This window comes from Capricornis sumatraensis, chromosome 14 (assembly GCF_032405125.1).
Source record: "Capricornis sumatraensis isolate serow.1 chromosome 14, serow.2, whole genome shotgun sequence".
NCBI lineage: Eukaryota > Metazoa > Chordata > Mammalia > Artiodactyla > Bovidae > Capricornis > Capricornis sumatraensis.
This window is the reverse complement of record NC_091082.1, coordinates 42,401,513-42,426,356: the sequence shown is the minus strand read 5'-3', so window position 1 is coordinate 42,426,356 and position 24,844 is coordinate 42,401,513. Positions and strand designations below refer to the sequence as shown.

The 24,844-nt window shown below is 38.8% G+C and overlaps 2 protein-coding genes across 3 annotated transcripts in view; both read left to right on the top strand.

Annotated features, from left to right (window-relative positions):
• WDR64 (WD repeat domain 64) overlaps positions 1-6,845 on the top strand; it is a 135,857-nt gene extending 129,012 nt beyond the window's left edge. Inside the window, exon 28 of the mRNA XM_068986367.1 lies at positions 6,762-6,845. Coding sequence (XP_068842468.1) covers positions 6,762-6,845 — 84 coding nt within the window. The remainder of the gene's footprint in view (positions 1-6,761) is intronic.
• Positions 6,846-19,016: 12,171 nt separating this feature from the next.
• The window catches only part of EXO1 (exonuclease 1), a 39,493-nt gene continuing 33,665 nt past the window's right edge, over positions 19,017-24,844 (top strand). For both annotated transcript variants that reach the window (XM_068986306.1, XM_068986305.1), the window contains exons 1-3: positions 19,017-19,177; positions 22,069-22,188; positions 23,918-24,041. In XM_068986306.1, the coding sequence (XP_068842407.1) occupies positions 19,017-19,177; positions 22,069-22,188; positions 23,918-24,041 (405 nt within the window). The remainder of the gene's footprint in view (positions 19,178-22,068; positions 22,189-23,917; positions 24,042-24,844) is intronic.

The following is a 24,844-nucleotide window of genomic DNA, read 5'->3' as shown; positions in this document are numbered from 1 at the left end:
AATTCCACACTGCATACCATTTTGGTTTGGATTGTTTCTTATTTCTGGGCCTAAAATTATCTCAGGTCTGACTCTGTCTACAAATATTCCAGGATGCATATGTTTTAGCTCAGTGAGAAGGAAAACATAAATTTCCAGGACAGATAGAAAAATCAAGCAGGATCTCTGAGCCTGAGCAAATTAACATCCTAGAGTTAATTTCAAACTTAGGTTCACTGACTAATTTTAAAAGCCAGGCAGTATGGCATGACATATCTCATAGCTGTGTAGCCATCCTTACTTCCTAACATTATTGTACCTGCAGGATGGAGCCAAGATAACAGTAAGTTTCTGGCTCACCAGCCAAGTCAAGGAGAATGTTTTCCATGTATTAGTAGGAAAACTAACAGAAAACTTTATAGCTAACATGGTATTTTTATAAATGATTCTTTGATTTTCATAAAGATCATAAAGAAAATATACACTCATTTCAGAACTGGGAAAAAAAATGGAACCAAAAGGGTGATTTAAATGACTTACCAAAGATCATATAAAATTAAGTCATAACCTGAAGTCAACTTTTTACTCCAAATATCATACTCAATCTCTTAAACAGCCTAAAAAACTAAAACCTTAAAACTGCTCTTAGTTCTAGGAAGTTTGTATGAGCCTAATTTAAACTATGGCCTTGTATCTAGTTATTCAAATTGATAAAATATTAAGAGGAAGATCTAACAAATAGTAATTTTTATTTTAATTTTAATTTTTTGACCACAACATATGGCATGTTGGATTTCTTAGTTATCCAATCAGGGATCAAACCCAAGCCCTCTGCAATGGAAGCACAGAGACCTAACAACTGGATCACCAGGGAATTCTATTTTCATTTTTTAATTTATAGTTTATATTGGAGTATAGCTGATTTATCCATACAATGTTATATTAGGTGTACAACAAAGTGATTAGGTTACATATATACACACTTCTAGTCTTTTTCAGATTCTTTTCCCATATAGATTATTCCGGCATATTAACTAGTCTCCTCTGTGCTATACAGAAGGTCCCTGTTGATTATTTTTTATATAGTAGTAGGTATGTTTTAATCCCAGGGCTTCCTGGGTGGCACTAGTGGTAAAGGATCCCCTTGCCAATGCAGGAGACGCAAGAGACATGGGTTTGATTCCTTTGTCCGGAAGATCCCCTGGAGAAGGAAATGGCAACCCACTCCAATATTCTTGTCTGGCAAATTTCACGGACAGAAGAACTTGGTGGGCTACCGTCCATGAGTCACAAACAGTCAGACACGACTAAGCACACAACATATGTTAATCCCAACCTCCTGTTAAATCTCTCCCCTCAACCTTTCCCATTTGGTAACCATAAGTTTCTTTCCTAAGTCAAGTGAGTCTGTTTCTGTTTTGTAAATAAGTTCATTTGTATAACTTTTTAGATTTCACATATAAATATCATATCTGTCTTTCTCTGCCTAAACTACTCCACTGTAATAATCTCTAGATCCATCCATGATGCAACAAGTGGCATCATTTTGCTCTTTTCTACGGTTGTTCCATTACATATATGTACCATATCTTCTTTATCTATTCCTCTGTCAATGGACATTTAGGTTGCTTCCATGTCATGGCTATTACAAACAGTGCTGCAGTGAACACTGGGGTTCATGTATAATCTTGGCCCATGTTTTTCTCTGGGTATATGCCCTGGAGTGGGATTGCTGGATGATACGGTAGTTCTATTTTTAGTTTTTAAAGGAACTTTTACATTGTTCTCCATTGTGGCTGTACCAATTTACATTCAAATCAAGTGTAGCAGGGTCCCCATCTCTCTACACCCTCTCCAGTACTTACTGCTTGTAGACTTTTTGACGATGGCCATTCTGACCGGCGTGAGCTGGTGTCTTGTAGTTTTGACTTGCATTTCTCTAATAATTTGTGATGTTGAGAAACTTTCATGTGCCTCTTGGTTATCTGTCTGTATTCTTTGGAGAAATGTCTATTTAGGTCTTCTGCCTATTTTTTCATTGGTTTTTTTTTTTTTTTGATACTGATAAACAGCAGGAGCTGTTTGTAAATCTTGGAGATTAATTTCTTGTCGATTACATTATTTGTAAATATTTTCTCCCATTCTGTGGGTCATTTTATTGTTTTGTTTATAGTTTCCTTTGGTGTGCAAAAGCATTTGAGTTTAAGTCCCAATTGTTTACTTTTGTTTTTATTTCCATTGCTCTAGGAGATGGGTTGAAAAAGATATTGCTGTGATTTAGGTCAAAGTCTATTTTGCCTATATTTTCCTCTAAGAGTTTTATAGTATCTGGATTTACATTCAGGTCTTTAATCCATTTTGAGTTTATTTTTGGCTAGGACTCCCAAAACTATGCTGAATAAAAGTGGCAAGAGTAGGCAAATTTCTCTTGTTCCTGATCATAGAGGAAATGGTTTCACCTCTTCACTATTGAGTATGATGTTAGCTGTGGGTTTGTCATATATCTTCTTTATTATATTAATGTAGGTTCCCTGTGTGCCCCCTTTCTAGAGAGTTTTTAATCATAAATAGGTGTCAAATTTTGTCAAAACATTTTTTTGGATCTATTAAGATGATCATATAGTTTTTATTCTTCAACTTGTTGACGTGGTGTATCACACTGATTGATCTGTGGATACCAAACAATCCTTGCATCCCTGGAATGAATCCACTCTGTGGTGTATGGCCCTATTAATGTATTGTTGGATTTTGTTTGCTAGTATTTTGTTGAGGATTTTTGCATCTATATTCATCAATGATCAGTTCAGTTCAGTCGCTCGGTCATGTCCGACTCTGCAACCCCATGAATTGCAGCACGCCAGGCCTCCCTGTCCATTGCCAACTCCCAAAGTTCACTCAGATTCATGTCCATCGAGTCAGTGATGCCATCCAGCCATTTTATCCTCTGTCATCCCCTTCTCCTCCTGCCCCCAATCCCTCCCAGCATCAAAGTCTTTTCCAATGAGTCAACTCTTTGCATAGGGTGACCAAAGTACTGGAGTTTCAGCTTTAGCATCATTCCTTCCAAAGAAATCCCAGGGTTGATCTCCTTCAGAATGGACTGGTTGGATCTCCTTGCAGTCCAAGGGACTCTCAAGAGTCTTCTCCAACACCACAGTTCAAAGCATCAATTCTTCAGCGCTCAGCTTTCTTCACAGTCCAACTCTCACATCCATACATGACTACTGGAAAAACCATAGTCTTGACTAGACGGACCTTAGTCCGCAAAGTAATGTCTCTGCTTTTGAATATGCTATCTAGGTTGGTCATAACTTTTCTTCCAAGGAGTAAGTGTCTTTTAATTTCATGGCTGCAGTCACCATCTGCAGTGATTTTGGAGCCCCAAATCACAGTATCATCAATGATACTAGCCTCTAATTTTCTTTCCTTGTGGTAACTTGGTCTGGTTTTGGTATCAGGGTGATGTTGGTCTCATAGACTGAGTTTGGGAGTGTTCTTTCTTCTGTGATTTTTTTTTTTTTAATAGTTTCAGAAGGATAGGTGTTAACTCTTCTCTAAATGTTTGACAGAATTTGCCCGTGAGGACTTTTGTTGGGAGTTTTTAAATCACAATTGCAATTTCAGTACTTCTGATTGGAAGGTTCATGTTTTCTGTTTCTTCCTGGGTCAGTCTAGGGAGGTTGTACCTTCCTAAGAATTTGTCCATTCCTTCTAGTTTGTCCATTTCATTGGCATAAATTTCTGGCAATAGTCTCTTGTGATCCTTTATATTTCTGTGTTGTTTCTTGTCTCCTTTTTAATTTCTAATTTTACTGATTTGAGCCTCTCTTTTTTCTTTTTTTCTTTTTTTTTTGAGTCATAAGAGAAGTAAGCTTTTATTTTCTCATTTTCTTGATGTCTGGCTAAAGCTTTATCAATTTTATTTATCTTTTCAAAGAACCAGACTTTAGTTTCATTGATGTTCTCTATTGTTTTCTTCATCTCTATTTCATTTATTTCTGCTCTGATCTTTATGCTTTCTTTCCTTCTAATAACTTTGGGTTTGATTGTTCTTCTTTAGTTGCTTTAGGTGTAAGGTTAGGTTGTTTAACATTTTTCTTGTTTCCTGAGGTAAGCTTTTATTGCTCTAAACGTCCCTCTTAGAATTGCTATTGCTATATCCCATTGGTTTTGGATCATCATGTTTTCATTTGTCTCCAAGTATATTTTAGATTCTTCTTTGATTTCTTCAGCGATCCACTGGTTGTTCGGTTGCAAATCAGCTAGCCTCCATGGGTTTTATTTTATTGTCTTTTTTTTTTTATTATAGTGATCTATCCAGGAGAAAATTCTATGTGCACCTAAATATGTATTCTGCTGCTTTTGGATGGAATGCTCTATAAATATTGAGTCCATCTGGTCTAATGTGTCATTTAAGGGCTATATGTCCTTATTAATTTTGTTTCTGGGTGATCCGTCAATGGATGAAAGTTGGTGTTACAGTCCTCCACTATTATGTGTTACTGCTGATTTCCCCTTTTATGGCTGTTAGCCTTGCCTCATATATCAAGGTGCTCCAATATATATGGGAGCACATATATTTACAATTGTTATGTGTTCTTCCTGGATTGATCCCTTGATCATTATGTAGTGTCCCTCTTTGTCTCTTTGAAAACTCTTTATTTTTAAGTCTATTTTACCTAATTCAAGTATTACTAATCTAGCTTCTAGAGATTTTACTTGCATGAAATATGTTTCCATCCCCTTACTTTCAGTATGCATGTGTCCCTAGATCTAGTGTGGATCTCTCGTAGAATGCATATTTATGGGTCTTATCTTCATATCCATCCAGCCAGTCTATGTCTTTAGACTGTTGGAGCGTTTAATCATTTTATGTAAGGTAATTCTCAAAATGTATGTTCTTATTGCCATTCTGTTCAGTTTTGAATTTGTTTTCATCTTTTTTTCTTCCCTTCCTCTTTTGTTCTCTTCTCTAGTGATCTGATGGCTATGTTTAGTGTTTTGGTATTATTTTTTCTATTTTGTGTGTATATATCTATTGTATATTTTTGATTTACAGTTACCACAAAGTTTTGATATAGCAGTCCATATATAAACAAGATTAAGTTACTGTTCTCTTAAATTTCAAATGCATTTCCAACATTCTGCATTTGTACTCGCCTATTATCACCATTGCTGTTTTTCTTTTTTTTAATTTTTATCTATTTTGGATGTGCAGCATTTGGAAAACTAAAAGTTCCCTAACCAGGGACTGAACCTGCACCTCCTGCTTTGGAAGTGTGAATCTTAACCACCAGACTGCCAGGGAAGTCCCACAATTGCTAATTTTGGACATCATGTTTGTAGTGGGTGATTTCCTACCTTTACTGCATGTTTGCCTTTACTGGTGAGCTTTTTTCCATTTGCAGTTTTCTCCTTTCTAGTTGTGGTCTTCTTCTCCACTGAGAAAAGTTCCTTTAGCATTTGTTTAAAGCTAGTTTGGTTTGGTGGTGTTGAATTCTCTTAGTTTTTGCTTTTCTATAAACCTTTTCTCTTTTAAATCTGAACAAGAGCATTGCTATCCAGAAGTATTCTTGGTTGTCAGTTTTTCCCTTTCACCACTTTAACTATATCATGTCACTCTGTTCTGTCTTACAGCTCCCTTATCCATTTTTCTGCCTCCTTTATTCTGCTATTGATTCCTTCTGATGTATTTTGCATCACAGTTACTCTATTGTTCAACTTTGTTATTCTTTATAACTTCTAGCTCTTTAGTAAACATTTCTTGCATCTTTTTCATCTGTGCTTCCATTCTTTTTCAAAATATAGAATGGTTTTTACTATCATCACACTGAATTCTTTTTTGGGTATACTGCCTATCTCCATTTTACTTAAGCTTCTGAAGTCTTATCTTGTTCCTTCATCCGGAACATATTCCTCTCCTATCTCATTTTGCCTTTCTTTTTACTGTCTCCACTCTGCAGGCATGTAGCTCCTCTTGCTTCTGGTGTTTGCCCCTGGTAGTTGAGTCTGGCCTAAGAGGTTTGTGCAGAGTTCCTGGTAGAAGGAACTGGTACCTAACCTCTAGCCAGTGGAACTAAGTTCTGTCCCTCTGGTGAGCCAGGTTGTATTGCAAATGAACCCCTCCTATCATCTCCTTGTCATTTTGGTTGGTTCTAGTCTTTTTTGTTAATGGTTTTTCAGCAGTTAGTTGTGGTTTTGATGTTTTCATGAGAAGAGGTATGCTCAAGTCCTTCTACTGTACCATCTTGTCTCCTCTCTAACAAATTTAGACATTTCTTAACCTAGACTTTTGAAATCAAATGAGTTTAACTTTTTATATGCATGTCTTCCAAAAATATCTAATTGAAAACTTTCTCATTTGTGGAATCATCACTTATTTTTTTTTTGTAAGTCAGTGGACTCTGATGATATTAATATAGAATATTTATACCTTACAAAAACCTAGGAAGCTTCTTTATGTTTTCTTTTATTTTAACTAACCTTTTATAGATCAGGCAACAAATCCCAAGAATGGATAACTGCAGAGTTAAGTAGCTTTGCTCTTCTTCCATGCCCTGCTGCAGCCCCACCTCCTGTATTTTTTTAAACACATTTTTACCCTGGAGGCACATAGGATAGTTAAACTACTATTTATTTAACTATCCTCTTTAGGATATTATTTAACTATCCTCTTTTAGGAGGATTAAAATATCTACAAAAGTTAGTGGCAAAACTTGACTCCAAAAAATTGTGTTCATCATATAATCCAGTTATTAATTGATCTGTCCTTTATTTCTCAGGTACAACGAAGGAGAAGTCTGAAAAGAAATTTGGTCCCACAAGTAAACCTGGCTTCTTCTTTCTTCCCAGCCATCCCCAAGTGAAAAGAGAAAAATCAGAAGTGGCTGCTGTTATCTGAGCTGTACATCAAAGAGCAAGGACTCAGTTATACTCCAGTCTTTATTTCAGGATGAAAGTGAGGGTCTATCAATCAGATATTGTTACCCATCTCTGTATCCTCATGCCATCCTATCTGTGGGGAAGACTACTCAGGGTGCTCAGATGACCTCATCTCTGAATATCAAGCAAGTAGCAAGCAGCCAGTTTGCCAACGTTTTTCCTTCATGGAAATCACTTACTGAATAGGCAATATTTCTCATTCACTGTCAGGAAAATGACATACAAAGAAAAAAAGAAAATAAATAGCATAAAGTAGACTTAAAATAATACAGTTACCAATGACTAGTTTTCTACCTCTCCCCATTGTTCACCCTAATTTATAACCTGAATTATTATCAGAATGCTTGCAGCAGGAGGCAAATTACTTACCGGTCATGTGCAATCAAAGAGAATTATTATTTTTTAAAAAAATGTATCAGTCAGGCCTCTAGCATTCGTCTTATTTATTTAGAGAAATGTCATATGGAAGAAAATGTCTAGAGTTTCTTAAAGTTAGAAGTTATTTGAAGTTAGTCTATATTGACTCCAGATGTTAGAATTTAAATGGTTATGTGATGTTGCCAGGATCTGTCTTTTACTAATACCTATATTAACTGATAGAGAAGTCAATGGCACCCCACTCCAGTACTCTTGCCTGGAAAATCCCAGGGATGGAGGAGCCTGGTAGGCTGCAGCCCATGGGGTCGCTAAGAGTCAGACACGACTGAATGACTTCACTTTCACTTTTCACTTTCATGCATTGGAGAAGGGAATGGTGACCCACTCCAGTGTTCTTGCCTGGAGAATCTCAGGGATGGGAAAGCCTGGTGGGCTGCTGTCTATGGGGTCACACAGAGTCAGACACGACTGAAACGACTTAGCAGCAGCAGCAGCAGCAGCAGACTGGAGAAGGAAATGGCAACCCACTCCAGTGTGCTTGCCTGGAGAATCCTAGGGACAGGAGAGCCTGGTGGGCTGCCGTCTATGGGGTCACACAGAGTCAGACACGACTGAAGCAACTTAGCTGCAGCAGCATATTAACTAATTCTGGTATTTTAATCAAATGATTAATTACCACTGGGTACTCATGTAAAAAATAAAAGCATCTACATTTGATGAATAATAAATGAGATTTTAAATAAGTCAAATGAAGAAGGTATCAAGAATTAAAGCCTGAAGACTGGCTAAGTCAGGTCTCTTTGGGAAAATATTTACGGTTATAAGTAATAAAAGCATTCCCCTGTCAAGTATTAGTCTATTTTCCACAAAGCACAAGGCCATGTGGGAAGAAAAACCTATGGTCCCTGAGCATTTGATACTGCCTTTACATTCTAGGAAGGGTTTTATGGTTCTGAAAATCATAACAACTTTGGAAAACTAAACTAAGAAAAACATTTTATTATGTATAGGCATGTACTAACCATAGTAAGCCTAATTAACTTAACATCCATCCCCATAGTTAGTTACAATTTTTTGGTGTTAAAAAAGTCTAAGAGGACTTTCACGCTTCCCTGGTAGCGGGCAAACTGGCTTCCCTGGTAGCTCAGACGGTAAAGCGTCTGCCTACAATGTGGGTTCAACGTAGGGATCGAACCCGGGTTGGGAAGATCCCCTGGAGAAGGAATTGGCAACCCACTCCAGTATTTTTGCCTGGAAAATCCCATGAACTGGGGATCCTGGTAGGCTACAGTCCATGGGGTCACAAAAAGTCTGATAAGACTGAGCAACTTCACTTCACTTCACTTTAAGAGGACTTTCATGATCTACTCTCTGTGACCACACGGGGGAGCAGTTACAGCGCAGGTACCTGAGGGATGCCGAGGAATTTTTTTTTAACCATCTACTCTCAGAACTTTTAGATATACAACACAGGATCATTAACCACGATTACAGTGCTATACGTTACATCCCCGTGACACTTATTTTATAACTGGATGTCTACCTTTCAACATCCTTCACCCATTTTGCCCCCAGAAGACCCCTTTTTTAAAAAATTCTATAAAATGAAAATTCAAAGGACCTCACAAAAATGATTTCATTCCTGTCTTTAATCTCAGTTGTAAAAGAAGGTCATTTCATCCCCACAGATTTCCTAGAATAAAACAATATTGAATACCCTGCCATGCATTAAATCCCTTTAATGTGGCATTCAGGGCTCTAAATTAGCATGCCTCTTCTTTTTTGACTGAAGGAGCCTCTCTGGCCTCTTTACACAGAAACATATAATTTCTTGACCCTCTTATGACTAAAAAAATATTTTGGAATTTTTGGACATTATGTAATAAATGATTATATCTTAGTCAGCACACTGTTAAGAATGGCAGTATAATATTTAATGACATACAAAATATGTAGAAAATTTTTGTCTTTTTAATTTCCTTACTGATTTAAAACAGTATTTACGTTACAATTCAGACATATGGGGAGAAAAAGGGTTTTAAGACAAGGAGTTTATCCTGGTATGTAGATAAACACAAATCACAGAAACCAGTCACAGAAGTCTTATAAGATAGGAGGCAAGAGGGTCAAGGGCTACTCTCATGACTCAGACGGTAAAGAATCTGCCTGCAATGCAGGAGCCCTGGGTTCAGTCCCTGGGCTGGGAAGATGCCCTGGAGAAGGGAATGGCAACCCACTCCAGTGTTCTTGCCTGGAGAATCCCATGAACAGAAGAGCCTGGTGGGCTACCATGGGGTCACAGAGTTGGACATGACTGAGCAACTTTCACTTTTTACTTTCAAGAGGGTCAACGTTGATAAAAAGAGATTTGACAAGAGAAGCAGACTTTGGTGTAATATGCTTTGAAGATGGAAGGAGGTGCCACAAGTCAAAGAATGTAGGCTGCTGCTGAAACTAGAAAAGGCAACAAAACAAATTTCCCCAGGAGCTTCTAGAAGGAACATAGCCCTATCAGATTCATTTCAAAATATGGTCTCCAGAACTGTAAGATAACAAATGCGTATTGTTTTAAACCATTGAGATTGTCATACTTTGTTACAGCAACAGAAAAAAAAAAACAAAGAGAGAAGGGGCTATAGTTAATTTCAATTTCAATCTCCTAGGCAAGGTCTTTTCCTATTTGGAACCAGTCTGTTGTTCCATGTCCAGTTCTAACTGTTGTTTCCTGACCTGCATATAGGTTTCTCAAGAGGCAGGTCAGGTGGTCTGGTATTCCCATCTCTTTCAGAATTTTCCACAGTTTACTGTGATATTGTCACCTTGCTTATTTAACTTACACGAAGAGTACATCACGAATAACACTGGGCTGGAAGAAGCACAAGCTGGAATCAAGATTGCTGGGAAAAATATCAATAACCTCAGATATGCAGATGACACCACCCTTATGGCAGAAAGTGAAGAGGAATTAAAAAGCCTCTAGATGAAAGTGAAAGAGGAGAGTGAAAAAGTTGGCTTAAAGCTCAGCATTCAGAAAACGAAGATCATGGCATCTGGTTCCATCACTTCATGGGAAATAGATGGGGAAACAGTATCAGACTTTATTTTGGGGGGCTCCAAAATAACTGCAATGGTGATTGCAGCCATGAAATTAAAAGACGCTTACTCCTTGGAAGAAAAGTTACGACCAACCTAGATAGCACGTTCAAAAGCAGAGACATTACTTTGCCAACAAAGATCCATCTAGTCAAGGCTATGGCTTTTCCAGTGGTCATGTATGGTTGTGAGAGTTGGACGGTGAAGAAAGCTGAGCGCCGAAGAACTGATGCTTTTGAACTGTGGTGTTGGAGAAGACTCTTGAGAGTCCCTTGGACTGCAAGGACATCCAACCAGTCCATTCTAAAGGAGATCAGTCCTGGGATTTCTTTGGAAGGAATGATGCTAAAGCTGAAACTCCAGTACTTTGGCCACCTCATGTGAAGAGTTGACTCATTGGAAAAGACTCTGATGCTAGGAGGGATTGGGGGCAGGAGGAGAAGGGGACGACAGAGGATGAGATGGCTGGATAGCATCACCGACTCAATGGACGTGAGTTTGAGTGAACTCCGGGAGTTGGTGATGGACAGGGAGGCCTGGCGTGCTGCGATTCATGGGGTCACAAAGAGTCGGACACGACTGCGACTGAACCGAACTGAGGCAAGGTCTAGACATCGTTTTTGTTGTTGTTGCTAATCACTCTATGTGATCACTCCTAATGCAGTCAGAGTTTAAAAGTAGTAAACTAGGAGGGTGAGGGAGATGGTAAAATATTCTGACACCAAAGGAATGGCCTGTCATCACTAAGTAGCTCTACTAATACAGAGAATTCAAGATTATAGAATAAGGGATATAATACTTTGATACAGGACCAAACAACAAAGAAATATTAACCAGAGCTGTTTCAGACTATGCACACTTCAGCAGAGTGTCCAAAGAATCTGCTGAAGCCAAGCTTGGACATAGGCCATTTTTCATTAGTATTTACTTATATATCTTGTGTTTTGTTTGCTTTGTTATTTTCTAAGTTTGTTTTTAGTCAAATTAAATTATAAACTTTTTAAATGCAGGTAAAGCTTACACTTTTTATAATCTAATTTAAACGAATTCTTGGATTCATTTATTGTGGAAGATATAATGTTGGTCACAAAATCCTGGTTATTTTTATTTCATAATATCCTGAAACCCCATCTGCTATTTGGCCCAGTTTTGAAGCCAAGTCCACCCAACCTTCTGGGTATGGCTAGAATATTTTGGGTGATATCCTAGCACCTTTTAGGATGACATAATTAGATTTATTCCAAGCTAGCAGATTTTGCTCCTACCAAGTTGGGAACACCTGAGAATAAATATCAGTAGTCATCCAGACAGAAAATCAATATAGAAAAGTAGACTCAAATGATATTAAATCATATAGACTTAATATATACATACTTCATCCCATCCCAAATCAGCAGAATACACATTCTTCTCAAGTGTACATGGAACAGTCTCCAGGATAGAACACCTGTTAGGTCACAAAAAAAGTATCAGTAAATTCAAGAAGACTAAAATCACATCAAGCAATCTCTGTGACCACAAAAGTATGAAACTAGAAATCAATCAAAAGAAAAAAAAAACACACAAAAATGTGGAGACTAAACAACATGCTACTGGACAGTGAATAATAATGAATGAGTCATCAAAGAATAAAAGGAGAAACTACAAATATCTAGAGAAAATTAACACAGAAATAGGACATATCAAAATTTATAAATGCAGCAAAAGTGGTTCTAAGAGGAAAGTTTGGAGCAGCACAGGACACCTCAAAAATCAAGAAAAATCCTAAATAATTTAACTTTACCCTTAAAAGAACTAGGAAAAAAAAAGAAGAGCAAACAAAGCCCAAATTAGAAGAAAGTAAATAATAAACATCAAAGTGGAAATAAATGAGACTAAAGTATCAGTGAAACTAAGAGCTAGTTCTTTGAAAAGAACCTTACCTAGACTAACCAAGAAAGAAAGAGGCCTTAAATAAATAAAATGAGAAATTAAAGAGTGGATGTTACAACTGATAACCACAGAAATACAGAGGATGATACCCGACTATTATGAACAATTATACACCAACAAATTGGGCAATACACAAGAACTGGATACATTTCTAGAAACATACTATCTTATGAGATTGAGTCATGAAGCAACAGAAAATCTGAATAGACCAATTACTGTAACAAGACTGAAGCTATAGTAAAAAACTCCCAACAAACAGAAGCCCAAGAACAAGTGATTTCATTGGTATTAATAAATTCCATAAAACATTCAAAAAAATTAATACCTATCTTTTAAAAACTCTTTTAAAACACTGAAGAGGAAGGAACCCTTCCAAACACATTTTACAAAATCAGTATTAACCCAATACAAACACTGCTGCTGCTACTGCTGCTAAGTCACTTCAGTCGTGTCCGACTCTGTGCGACCCCATAGACGGCAGCCCACTATGCTCCTCTGTTCATGGACTCTCCAGGCAAGAACACTGGAGTGGGCTGCCATTTCCTTCTCCAATGCATGAAAGTGAAAAGGGAAAGTGAAGTCGCTCAGTCGTGCCCGACTCTTAGCGACCCCATGGACTGCAAAGGCAATCCAAAAAAGTTAATTATAGGCTAATATCCTTCATAAACATGTAGTGTTCTATACATAGAAAATTCTAAATACTCCACAAAAAAACTGCTAAAATAAACAAATTCAGTCAAGTTTCAGTTTAAAAAATCAACACACAGGTTTTTAGCATTCCTATACACTGATAACAAACTATCAAAAAGAGAAATAAAAAAATAATAATCCCATTTATAGTTACATCAAAAACAATAAAATATCTAGGAATAAATTTAACCAGGGACATAAAAGATCTGTATGCAGAAAACTATAAGGCACTGATGAAAGAAATTAAAGACCCAAATAAATGTAAAGATATTCCATGTTCATGGCAGAGAATCTGAATAGACATTTTCCCAAAGAAGATATAAAATGTCAAATAAGCACATGAAAAGATGTTCAAGCACATATAGGTAAATAGGTATATATTTAAATATAAATATATATATAGGCATATATTTATATACCTAAATTTATAGGTATATATATGTATATGTATATATATAAAACTCATTCAACTCAACATAAAAAGAAATCTAAACAATACAAAAATAGGCAGAGGATATGAACAGACATTTTCCCAAAGACATAAAATGTCAAACAAGCACATAAAAAGATTTTCAAGCACAATTATTACAGAAATGCAAACTAAAACCACCATGATAAATCACCTCACTTCTGCTAAGAATGCCTATTATCAAAAAGATAGAAATACTGGAGAGAATGTGGGAGAAAAAGAAACTTTTACACTATTGGTGCAGCCACTATGGAAAATAATATGCAGATTCCTCAAAAAATTAAAACTAGGAATATCACATGACCCAGCAATTCCACTTCTGGGTATTTATTCAAAGAATCTGAAAACACTAATTTGAAAATTGTATGCACCCCTATGTTCGTTACGGCATTATTTACAATACCTAGGATGTGAAAACAACCCAAGTGTCTACTGATGGGTGAATGGATGAAGATGTGCTACGTACACAGTTGTGCAGGTACATCTGAATTTCAGATAAACGTGGAAATATTTTTCAGTTCAGTTCAGTTCAGTCGCTCAGGCATGTCCGACTCTTTGCGACCCCATGAATCGCAGCACGCCAGGCCTCCCTGTCCATCACCAACTCCTGGAGTTCACCCAGACTCACGTCTATCGAGTCAGTGATGCCATCCAGTCATCTCATCCTCTGTCGTCCCCTTCTCCTCCTGCCCCCAATCCCTCCTAGCATCAGAGTCTTTTCCAATGAGTCAACTCTTCACATGAGGTGGCCAAAGTACTGGAGTTTCAGCTTTAGCATCATTCCTTCCAAAGAAATCCCAGGACTGATCTCCTTTAGAATGGACTGGTTGGATGTCCTTGCAGTCCAAGGGACTCTCAAGAGTCTTCTCCAACACCACAGTTCAAAAGCATCAGTTCTTCGGTGCTCAGCTTTCTTCACCGTCCAACTCTCACATCCATACATGACCACTGGAAAAACACAGCCTTGACTAGATGGATCTTTGTTGGCAAAGTAATGTATCTGCTTTTGAATATGCTATCTAGGTTGGTCGTAACTTTTCTTCCAAGGAGTAAGCGTCTTTTAATTTCATGGCTGCAGTCACTATCTGCAGTGATTTTGGAGCCCAAAAAAATAGTCTGACACTGTTTCCACTGTTTCCCCATCTATTTCCCATGAAGTGATGGGACCAGATGCCATTTTTATAGCAAATTTTTTAAGAATGTTTCAAATATTGCACTAGGCATACTTGTATTAAAAAAATGTATCTGTTTACCTGAAATTCAAATGTAACTGGGCCTATATTATTATCTGGTAAATCTGGGGGACAAAGTCAAATAAAATAGTATGAGAAGGGTCAAGGCAGAGGTCATCACAGGATGTTTGGGCAGGTGTCAGGAAAGACTTCAGAGAGCTGGTAAGACAACTGAATCTTAAGCTGATAATTGTGTGGTCTGTGCCACTCATTTCAGAATTATGAACACATCTTCATGATTTGTGGTTTCACTTTTTGATGAATATATGTTCTGTGTACAGAAACTTGCTTAAAGACAGTAACCAGTTCTTTGTGTTCCCCATATCACCTAGTACGGACAGGCACACCTAAGGCATGCATTGATGTTATGGAAATACCCAAACTTTCTGGCCAACCCAATAGTAACTGCATGAATTGATTCAAATGGTTTTACCTTCCCAAGCTGTAAAAATATCCTGTTTAGAAAATCACTGTTAACTGATATTTTCTTCTTTAGTTTTTAAACACTATAGCCAAGGGTCCTGTCTAGAACCTTCGGAGTCAAACTAGTAATAAAGAAATGGCTTGTTCGTAGGGTAGTAATCTGTCAAGTCTCATGATGCAGTGGGCACATTTTTGATGTCTGGGCTCCTTTCTAATACCCACCCTCCCCCCTCCCCCCCTCCCCCCCACATTTAGATCCCTTTTCCACTTACTACAGTTTGGAACTGTCCCCCACCTTTCACTACAGGCAGCTCCAAGCTGATCCAGAGTGACGTCTACTGCTGTACAGGTGTTGGAACCACAAAGGAAGATAGTTTTTCTGACCCCCTCTCCTAGCCTCAGCTATTAAGACTAGACCTGGGGGAGGCAGCCACATTACCACTTAGCATATTTCCCCCAAGTGGCATCTTTCCAACAATTTATAAGGTAGTATGTTGACATGATAGATGTTAGATTCATTATGAAAAGACTTTAAAAAGAAGTATGAGGAAAAACATGCAGAGTGGGCAGTCAAAATGGGAGCATTTTTAAAAATCACTTTTTCTCCTTTAACTCCTTAAATTGAGTCTGAATTTATCATTCATGCCCATCCCTGGGCCAAGAGTATACTCTGTGGTCTAACCTAAGGTTCTTTCCAATTTCTTTTTCTGCAATATTCCTAAGAGGACAGTAATCAGGCCCAGAGTATCATGAGGACTTGACGTTTCACCCCATGTGGCTGCCAAAATAAAAAATGTCTTTAAAGTCTATGCACCATAACCCATTTTCATGACTGCTTGGTTAGTTTCTCCAGGCCAAAGATAAAGCAGGACACTAGGTAAGGTAGTTAGGACAGACTTCAGTTAGTAATACATTGCGATAAGGAAAAGTGTCAATCATGAAGTGAACTCACCTTGGATTTATACAGAAGTGACTGGGCAGTTTCAAGAGAAAACAGGGGGGTGTGTGTGCGCGTGGTGATTCAGTAGTCAGGGAGTGAAAAATAAAACAGAATGGGAAGGAGAACTGGAGAACTGACCTGAGACTGCTAACCAAAATTTATGGGAGTTAACCTCCTCCCTTCTTAGAGACGCTGGGGATAGAGATCTTGTCTTTGGATGTTGACGGAAACAAATGCTGAATTCTTTTGGTAGCCTTGAGCTTTTTCAGTTAGGCACTTCAAGTGGGGCTAGGGTGACCCAAGGGATGTGGTGGTAGTTGTTCAGCTGCTAAGTCGGGTTCCACTCTTTTGCGACTGCATAGACTGTAGCCCGCCAGACTCCTCTGTCCATGGATTTTCCAAGCAATAATACTGGGGAGGGTTGCCATTTCTTTCTCCAGGGGATCTTCCCGACCTAGGGATGGAACCCGTGTCTCCCGCACTGGCAAGCAGGTTCTTCACCAGAGCCACCAGGGAAGCCCAAAGGATGTGGACTTGATGGTACAAATTATGTTAGTTTGTTCAAGTCTTTATAGACCAAGGTTGGGTCCTAGTTGAAAAGAGGGAAGAGGAGCCCGTCCAGTCAGGTTAAGTAAAGACTCTCTGTCACTTATCAATTAAATTACTTAGTAAGCGCTTCCTTCCCTTCCGGAAGTCTACAGGAAGGGTCCAAGGAATATATACCTCAAGTTGCATTTTCTGTGTCCCTGGAACCGACGTGCAGCGCCTGTTAAGAGCCAGGGTAAGCCCCACAACACAAGCTCTAGGGACAATTCCAGCCAGGACCCTTTTTAAGTTGAGAAACCTCAACATAAACACAGGGCGGCGTTCTCCCAGCTTCAGCGACCTGAGGCCGCAACTGGGAGAGATCCACGACTCCATCAGGAAAAGGAACTCAACGCAACTTCCCGGAGCCATGCCTTGTAAGGCAGCTGAGCCAGCTCCGCACACCCCTCCATAAGGACGCTTCGGAGTCCAGGGGCTGACGCCGGTGGCGGCAGCAAGCATCCAGGTGGCCAGGACCTGGTGACTCAGGCCGGAAGCGGGAAGCCGTGGGAAGCAGAGCAGACGTCGCAGAGGAGCTGACGTCACTTCTTCTGGGCGGAGTCTCGGGCCATCCCGCGCAAATTGAAAAGTCCGGCCCTCCGTGCTGCGCTGCTTCCCTGCTTCTAGCTTTCGGCGCAGCGGGCTGGCGCGCTGCGGCCCAGGTGAGTGGGGGCCGTGGCCTTGGGCTTCTGAGTCCGCACCCAGCTGCCATCGGACGGACGGGAGAGGAGGGACCTCCCCGGGAAGCAAGCGGAGCCGGCTGTGCACAGCACGCGGTGGATCCGGGCTGGTCCCCGCTCCTGCCCTTGGGATCCCGGGTCTTAGGGGCAGAAGAGGAGGATCTGGCAAGTTACTAGACCCTGCAGCGGCCCTGGGAGACGGTGCGGGGGTGTATGGGCCAGGGGAGCGCAGTCAGCCAGACCAGGGCTGCGGTTTGGCTGACTGAAGGAGGGTCCCTTCGTTTTCCTGCGGAAGCTACCAGGGCAGTTTTACCTGCAACCTCCCACCTTCCAAATGCTTGACAAGTATATTCTTCACGTTGTGCAGGCCAAAGGAACGTGTCTTCTGGAAAGGGCGTGTGGGCCCTCCTTCCACTTCGTGAGAGAAGGAATGCAGCGATGACGTTGTGCTACCTGGTGCCGCGGGCGGTCCCCTGAGGACGCTTTGTGCCTAAAATCCCCGATCTCCTCCATTGTTTCATTGTGCTAAAGAGGAAACATTTAGGAGAAACTTGTAAGTTTCACGAAATATATATATTATGTCGGGCTTCCCTGGTAGCTCAGTGGTAAAGAATCCGCCTTGGGGATTCCCAGGTGGCGCTAGTGTAAAGAACCCGCCTGTGCAGGAGACAAGAGATGAGAGTTCGATCACTGGATGGAAGATACCCTGGAGGAGGAAATGGCAACCCACTCCAGTATTTTTGCCTGGAGATCCCATGGACAGAGGAGCCTGGCTGCCTACGGCCCATGGGGTCACAAAAGAGTCTGACACGACTTGGCGACTAAACACCAGCATGTACTATGTCAATTTTCCTCAAAAAAAAGAAAACTCTTTTTAGGAACCTCTGAGAGGTAGGCTAATTGTTTTTCATAAATTGTGGTGTGAGGACCGCCTGCATCCAAATGACCTGCCTTGTTTAAAATTCAGAATTCCCACCTCACTCGAGGACTAGTGAATCATAGTCCCTAGGAGTGGAATTTAGACTGTAGGAAGAACTGAAATTTGAAAACTGCTGTACTAGACTATCAGAACTTTGATACAGGGTATCAACAGCCTGAGTCTGTCTTTTGATCTTGTACATTCTTCTTTTCCTCCCAGACTTAATATCTCTTGGGAGAGATTTATTTTAGGAAATGCTAAGCAACTGCTCAGTTTTTGTCCTGGGGCTTAGAGAAGGGGACAGTAGTTGCTTGGGAAAGGACTGGCAGCTACAGGTTTCTGTATAGAAAGGAGGCTTGGGCCTACAACTTGGATGGAAGAGGGTGGAAAGCTAAAACATTTTTCTTGAAACTAATTGGACAGCAGATGCAGTTTCTCCTTATTTGGGGATAGTTTTCAGAGAGTCTGATGGAGTTGCCCTTGGGCACCGCCACTGCTTATTTACAGAATGTTTGTTGCTTGGAATAAAGCATTCTGATGGTGGTAAATTTCAGTCCTAAAAAAGTACAGCTTTAGTCCTAAAATTGTTTATTTTTCATTAAAAGCAGTGATTCTCAAATATCTGAACAATAACAGTTGCTATATCAATTTCCAAGCTGTTTTTATTTTTCCAAAACTTTGGGGTAAATATATTTTGCTTTAAATTTTGCTGTTTTCCCTTTCTCTTTTTATATCATATAGTTAACTTGGCACTATGGGGATACATGGATTGCTGCAATTTATCAAAGAAGCTTCTGAACCTATCCACATGAGGAAGTATAAAGGGCAGGTGGTAGCTGTGGATACATATTGCTGGCTTCACAAAGGAGCTGTTGCTTGTGCAGAAAAGCTAGCCAAAGGTGAACCTACTGATAAGTAAGTTGGATCTTATATTAATTCTTTGCCAGTTAAGAATGAGACTTACAATGACCTTTTTTCAGAAAGGAGTCATTTTTATTCAGTTCAGGGTTATTAAGAAGTGAGAATATATGCTTTAGAATATTGCCAAGGAACATTTCCTTCCTTGATGTAGGTCTAGTTTCCATGCTTTCTAATAAGCCAGAGTATTAGGACACTAATGGACAAAAGCCAAAGACTCTTCTTTTTTCTATTATCTAAGTTAAACTTTTTAACAATATTCTAAAAATCCATGGTGATTTCAGAATTCTACTTTACTGGGTATAGGCAACACATTTGCTAAGCCCTGTTAGCCAAACAAGGCAGTTTTTGGCAGTTGTTTCTAAGACGTGGTGTTCTTATTCCCTTTTACTTCACTTGGGGCCAAAAACAGTGGCCATCCTTATATCCAGTCATAACTCTGCCTTCATTTGAGGCAGGACAAATGCCTTCTTTATTTTTTAAATAAAAACACTAGAAAAACAAGCAAGCATACTTTTTAGACTGAGATTTCCACAGGGATTTGGGCACTATTATGTATTTTCTTTTTGGCAATGCATAATTTATCTCCTAGAGGAAAGGCTCACAGATCTTAGTCTGATGTACTTAAGCACAAAGGACATTAATGACCCTTTTTGTTTACAGAAAATGGAGGAGGGGGTGGGGAAGGACAGCAATAGAGAAATCATTATTGAAGAGTAGCTGTATGTTTGGGGCTTTCAGGCCTATCAAGTTAATTTGACCAAAAGTGGACAGTCTGGGCATTTCAGCCACTCTCAACTGTTGTAATCATTTTTGCAAAGTGATTTGTTTTTCACCACTGAATTTGAATGGGACGACAGAGGATGAGATTGTTGGATGGCATCACCGACTCAATGGACATGAGTTTGAGTAAGCTCAGGGAGTTGGTGATGGACAGGGAAGCCTGGCGTGCTTCAGTCCATGGAGTTGCAAAGAGTCGGACATGACTGAGCGACTGAACTGAACTGAATTTGAGCAGTAGCAGTAATAGTTCAAAACTGCAAGTTTTTCAGTGCTGCCTTCAGTGTTTCTTTTAATTCTCTTCCCTAGGAGCGGAACTTTATCTCCTATTTATTGGTATTTGTTAAGGATTCTAATATTTTTGAGTAACTGAAAGAGCTATCCAGAGTACAGGGAATATCTTTTATTATCAGAAATGAACTCCACGGGTCCAGCCTCTGGCAACCATAAGTCTGTTTTCTATATTGCCTCCTTTGTTGAAGATCAGCTGTCCAGAGGTGTGTGAGTTTATTCTTGGGCTGTGTATTTTATTCCATTCATCCGTGTGCCTGTTTTTGTGGTGATACCATGTTGTTTTGATTACTATAGCTTTGCAGTATTGTGTGAAGTCCGGAAGTTAAGCAGGAGCTTCCTGCTTTGTTGTGTTTTCTTTTTCCTCAAGATTGCTTTGGCAATTCTAGGTCTTTTATGGTTCCATTTAAGTTTTAGGATTATTTACTCTAGTTTTGGGGAAAATGTCATTGGTATTTTCATAGATATTGCATTAAATCCGTAGGTTGCTTTGGGTCATATGCCATTTTAACAATATTAATTCTTCCAATCAAAGAGCATGGGATATCTTTCCATTCTTTGAATCATCTTCAATTTCCTTTTAATGTTGTATACTTCTCAGCATATGTCTTTCACCTCTTTGGTGAGATTTATTCCTAAGTGTTTCAAAAGGGATTGTTTGTTTACATTCCCTTTCTGCTATTTCATTGTTAATATAAAAGAATGCAACCGATTTTGTATGTTAATCTTGTATCCTGCTACCTTGCTAAGTTCCTTTATCAGTTCCAGTGGTTTATGTGTGGAGACTTGAGGGTTTTCTATACATAGTATCATGCCTTCACTACCAATTTAAATACATTTTATTTCTTTTTCTTATCTGATTGCTGTGGATAATGAGAGAGGATATCCTTGTTTTGTTCCAGATTTTAGTGGGAAGGCTTTGAGCTTTCACTGTTGAGTATTATATTGGCTGTGGGTTTGTCATAAATAACTTTGTATTATGTTGAGATATGTTCCCTCTTTACCCACTTTCATAAGGGTTTTTATCATGAATGGATGTTGAATTTTGTCAAATTTTTTTTCTGTGTCTATTGAGATGATCATGTGGTTTTTTTCTTTTCTTTTGTTGATATGATGTATCACCTTGTTTGATTTACATGTGTTGAACCATCCTTGTGACCCTGGAATGAACCTATACATAGTGATTTTAATGGTCTTGCCAGAATAAAAATCTAAATGCGATACATGATTCTTGTTTGCATCCTGCACTGGGGGAAAAGCTGTAGCAGTGCTGTGCTACAGTCACCTTATATGAGCTTGCTATACACCATCTTCTCCCAGTTCAGCATTTCATGAGCCTGCCTTAGTAGTTTATCCACCGTTGTAGAATATTCATGTCAAGGAAATTGACAAATGCTACAAATCAGCCACCCCTTTCCCCAAAACTGGTTGTTGCATGTTTATTAGGTCACCACTGGTTATAACCTTACTGAGACAATTGGATAAATTTTAACATAGACTGTATAACTGTATATTAGATAATATTATATTACTGTTAGGTTTCTTGGGTATAATAATGGTGTTGTTGGAGAAATCAGGTGTTCTACTATTCCTTTAACTTTTCAATTTCTCAAAGCAAAAGAAAACAGTGGTAGGGGTGGGGAGGTAAAAAGATTAGATTTAGAATAATACAATGTCAGAACTGCAGGAATGAAAAGTCTTTAATCTACACCTGAAGAAAACAAATAGCCCATAGCCCATTAAGATCCAAGTCAGGATTTGAATCCAAGTCTAAATTAGAGCTTATGTTTCTTAATTATTTTTCTTCATTTTCATAGGTATGTAGGATTTTGTATGAAATTTGTAAATATGTTACTGTCTCATGGGATCAAGCCTATCCTGGTATTTGATGGATGTACTTTACCTTCTAAAAAGGAAGTGGAAAAATCTAGAAGAGAGTAAGTGATACCTTAACGTAATTATTTAAGGTCTGACATTGTGGTCTCTATGATACAAGTTTCTCTTTTGTTTTAGTTTGTCGAGGCTTGTTTTAAACTCTTACCTAAATTGATTTCCTTAAATGTTCCACGTATGCTGGAAACGAATGTGTATTCCTCAGTTATTGAGTGGATAGTTTTATGTCTGTCCAGTAAATCAAGCTTATTGGTTGTGTTCAAATCTTACATATCCTTATTGATTTTTTGAATGTTTTTTTAAATGTGTGTCTACTTAATCCTACTTAATGAGCTTCCCCTGGTAGCTCAGCTGGTAAACAATCTACCTGCAATGGAGGAGACCCCAGTACTATTCCTGGCTCAGGAAGATCCCCTGGAAAAGGGATAGGCTACCCACTCCAGTATTCTTGGGCTTCCCCGGTGACTCAGACAGTAAAGAATCCGCCTGCAATGCAGGAGACCTGGGGTCGATCCCTGGGTTGGGAAGATCCCCTGGAGAAGGGAACAGCTACCCACTCCAGTATTCTGGCCTGGAGAATTCTATAAACAGAGAAGCCTGACTGGCTATAGTCCATGGAGTCACAAAGAGTCAGACACAACTAAGCAACTTTCACTTTACTGAATCCATCAATTACTAAGAAAAGTATGTTAAAATTTCACTATAATAGTGGAATTGTCAGTTCCCTTGTAGTTCTGTCCATTTTTTTTTCCTGCTTTGTTTGTTTTGAAGCTATTTTATCGGTAGCATTCAGGTTTAGAATTTGTTATTTTTTTTGGCATATTAGAACAATATGCACTGACTTTTTAAATTTCTGTGCTTTTTTGTTCTAAAGTCTATTATGCCTGATGTTAATACAGCCATAACAGTTTTCTTTTATATGTTTCTAATTTCTTTTTCTGTTGACTTTTACTATGTCATTGGTTTTGTCTTTTATAAAGAACACATCACTGTAATTTTTTTTATCGATTCCATCAGTCTTTGTCATTTTTAAAACTGTAGTTTTATTCTTTTTACCTTGCTCTGAATTACTAATATATACCTCCCACCTTGTTTGACTTCTGGGTTGATTGTTTCTTCCACTCTTATTGTTGTCCCTTATTTCTAGTTGAAAAGTGATGTACTCTATTTTTATTCTTTTAGTACTTTTAATTGAAATTGTATCTTCCATATTTAATTCAACAGAATCTAGTATTTTTACAGTAGACTTTAAAAAGGATTTCTGTATTTTCTTTTAAGAATTTCTGCATTTTAGTGAAGCGTCTGTTCTGCTGCTTTCATCTGTTCTTGTTTTTATCCTCTGTTGGTTTCTAGGAGTCATTATGCTGTACAGGAGATACCACTGGGCTTAGCTGTTAAAGCTAGTGTGAGTCAGCCCCAAATAGAAGTAAATCTCACTAAATGGGGTTGATAAAGTTGTACCCTTTATAATGGAAAGTTAGTTTTAATGGTGTAAAAGCCTTGACTTACGTTTTCTCAAAGTGTCTTCATTACTTCACTTTCTTTTGTTATGTAGCAGTGCTGATGATTAGCTTGTGCATGTGCGCGCTGTAAATCCATGTTCTTTTTGTCTAGAAGCCCAAAAGATCTGGGTTAGCATAGTCAAGGAACAAGTGTGCACTTTCATATGAGTCAAGCATTTTTTATTCCAGAAAAAATTCTTGAATACAATTCAAGGGTATAATATTGTAATATTTGAGTCCTCTTCTCACTTTTTTTTTTTTATTCTTGCAGAAGACGACAAGCCAATCTCCTTAAGGGAAAGCAGCTTCTTCGTGAAGGGAAGGTCTCAGAAGCCAGAGAATGTTTCACACGTTCTATCAATATCACACATACTATGGCCCACAACGTAATTAAAGTGAGCTAAATAAGAAGCTAAAGTAACAGATTACAGGGTTCATTTAGGTTAATGGGAGAGCAAGCAGGTGAAGGGAGGAGGATTGCTCTGGGTCTAACCTTTAGGAAAGCTTGTTGTCAGAGGAAGAAGAGAAGAATATCTAGGTAGAAGAGAGGAGTCCAGCAATTTCCAAAGAAGAAATCCTGAGGAACAAACAGCTCAGCTCTCACTTTCTAGATGAGTCACTTACATAGATAAATGTTTTCTGCAGAGACAGAAGGAATAAATTCCTAGAGGTTCAATCTCACTCCACGCTCATAATCTTCAACACTTACTCTTGAGTGTTTGTATTGGTTGAAGTCAACTGGCCAGCCCAGGAGATTTGCAGCAGATCAGTTCCACTTGACCTGCTTCTTAGAAGCTTCTTTCCTTATTACCTATTACCATAAATCTTAGTGTCAGCACACCCAAGGTCACAGCCCACACAGCCCCTTTTCAGGTCTGTGTTCAAACTATTTGATAAACAAATGGGAAGATAGATAGTTAGAGAGTCTGTTGGTTTCATCAGTTCAGTGTCCGGCTTGTGTTCTGTGGTGAGAGATTGTGGGGAAACAAGCGACTTGTTTTCTTTAGAGCACAATCATTCTTCAAACGGTCGATTTCTATAATTTGAAAAATTGAGTTTGCAGCTTGTATTCCCCCCCCGAAATGTATAGCAATATTTCTTTATCCCTAATTCATACACTGATTTTTAAAAAAGATTTATTAGTGGCTATATGATTCAATATATAGGATTACATATAGCTCAATATACCAGCAAATTT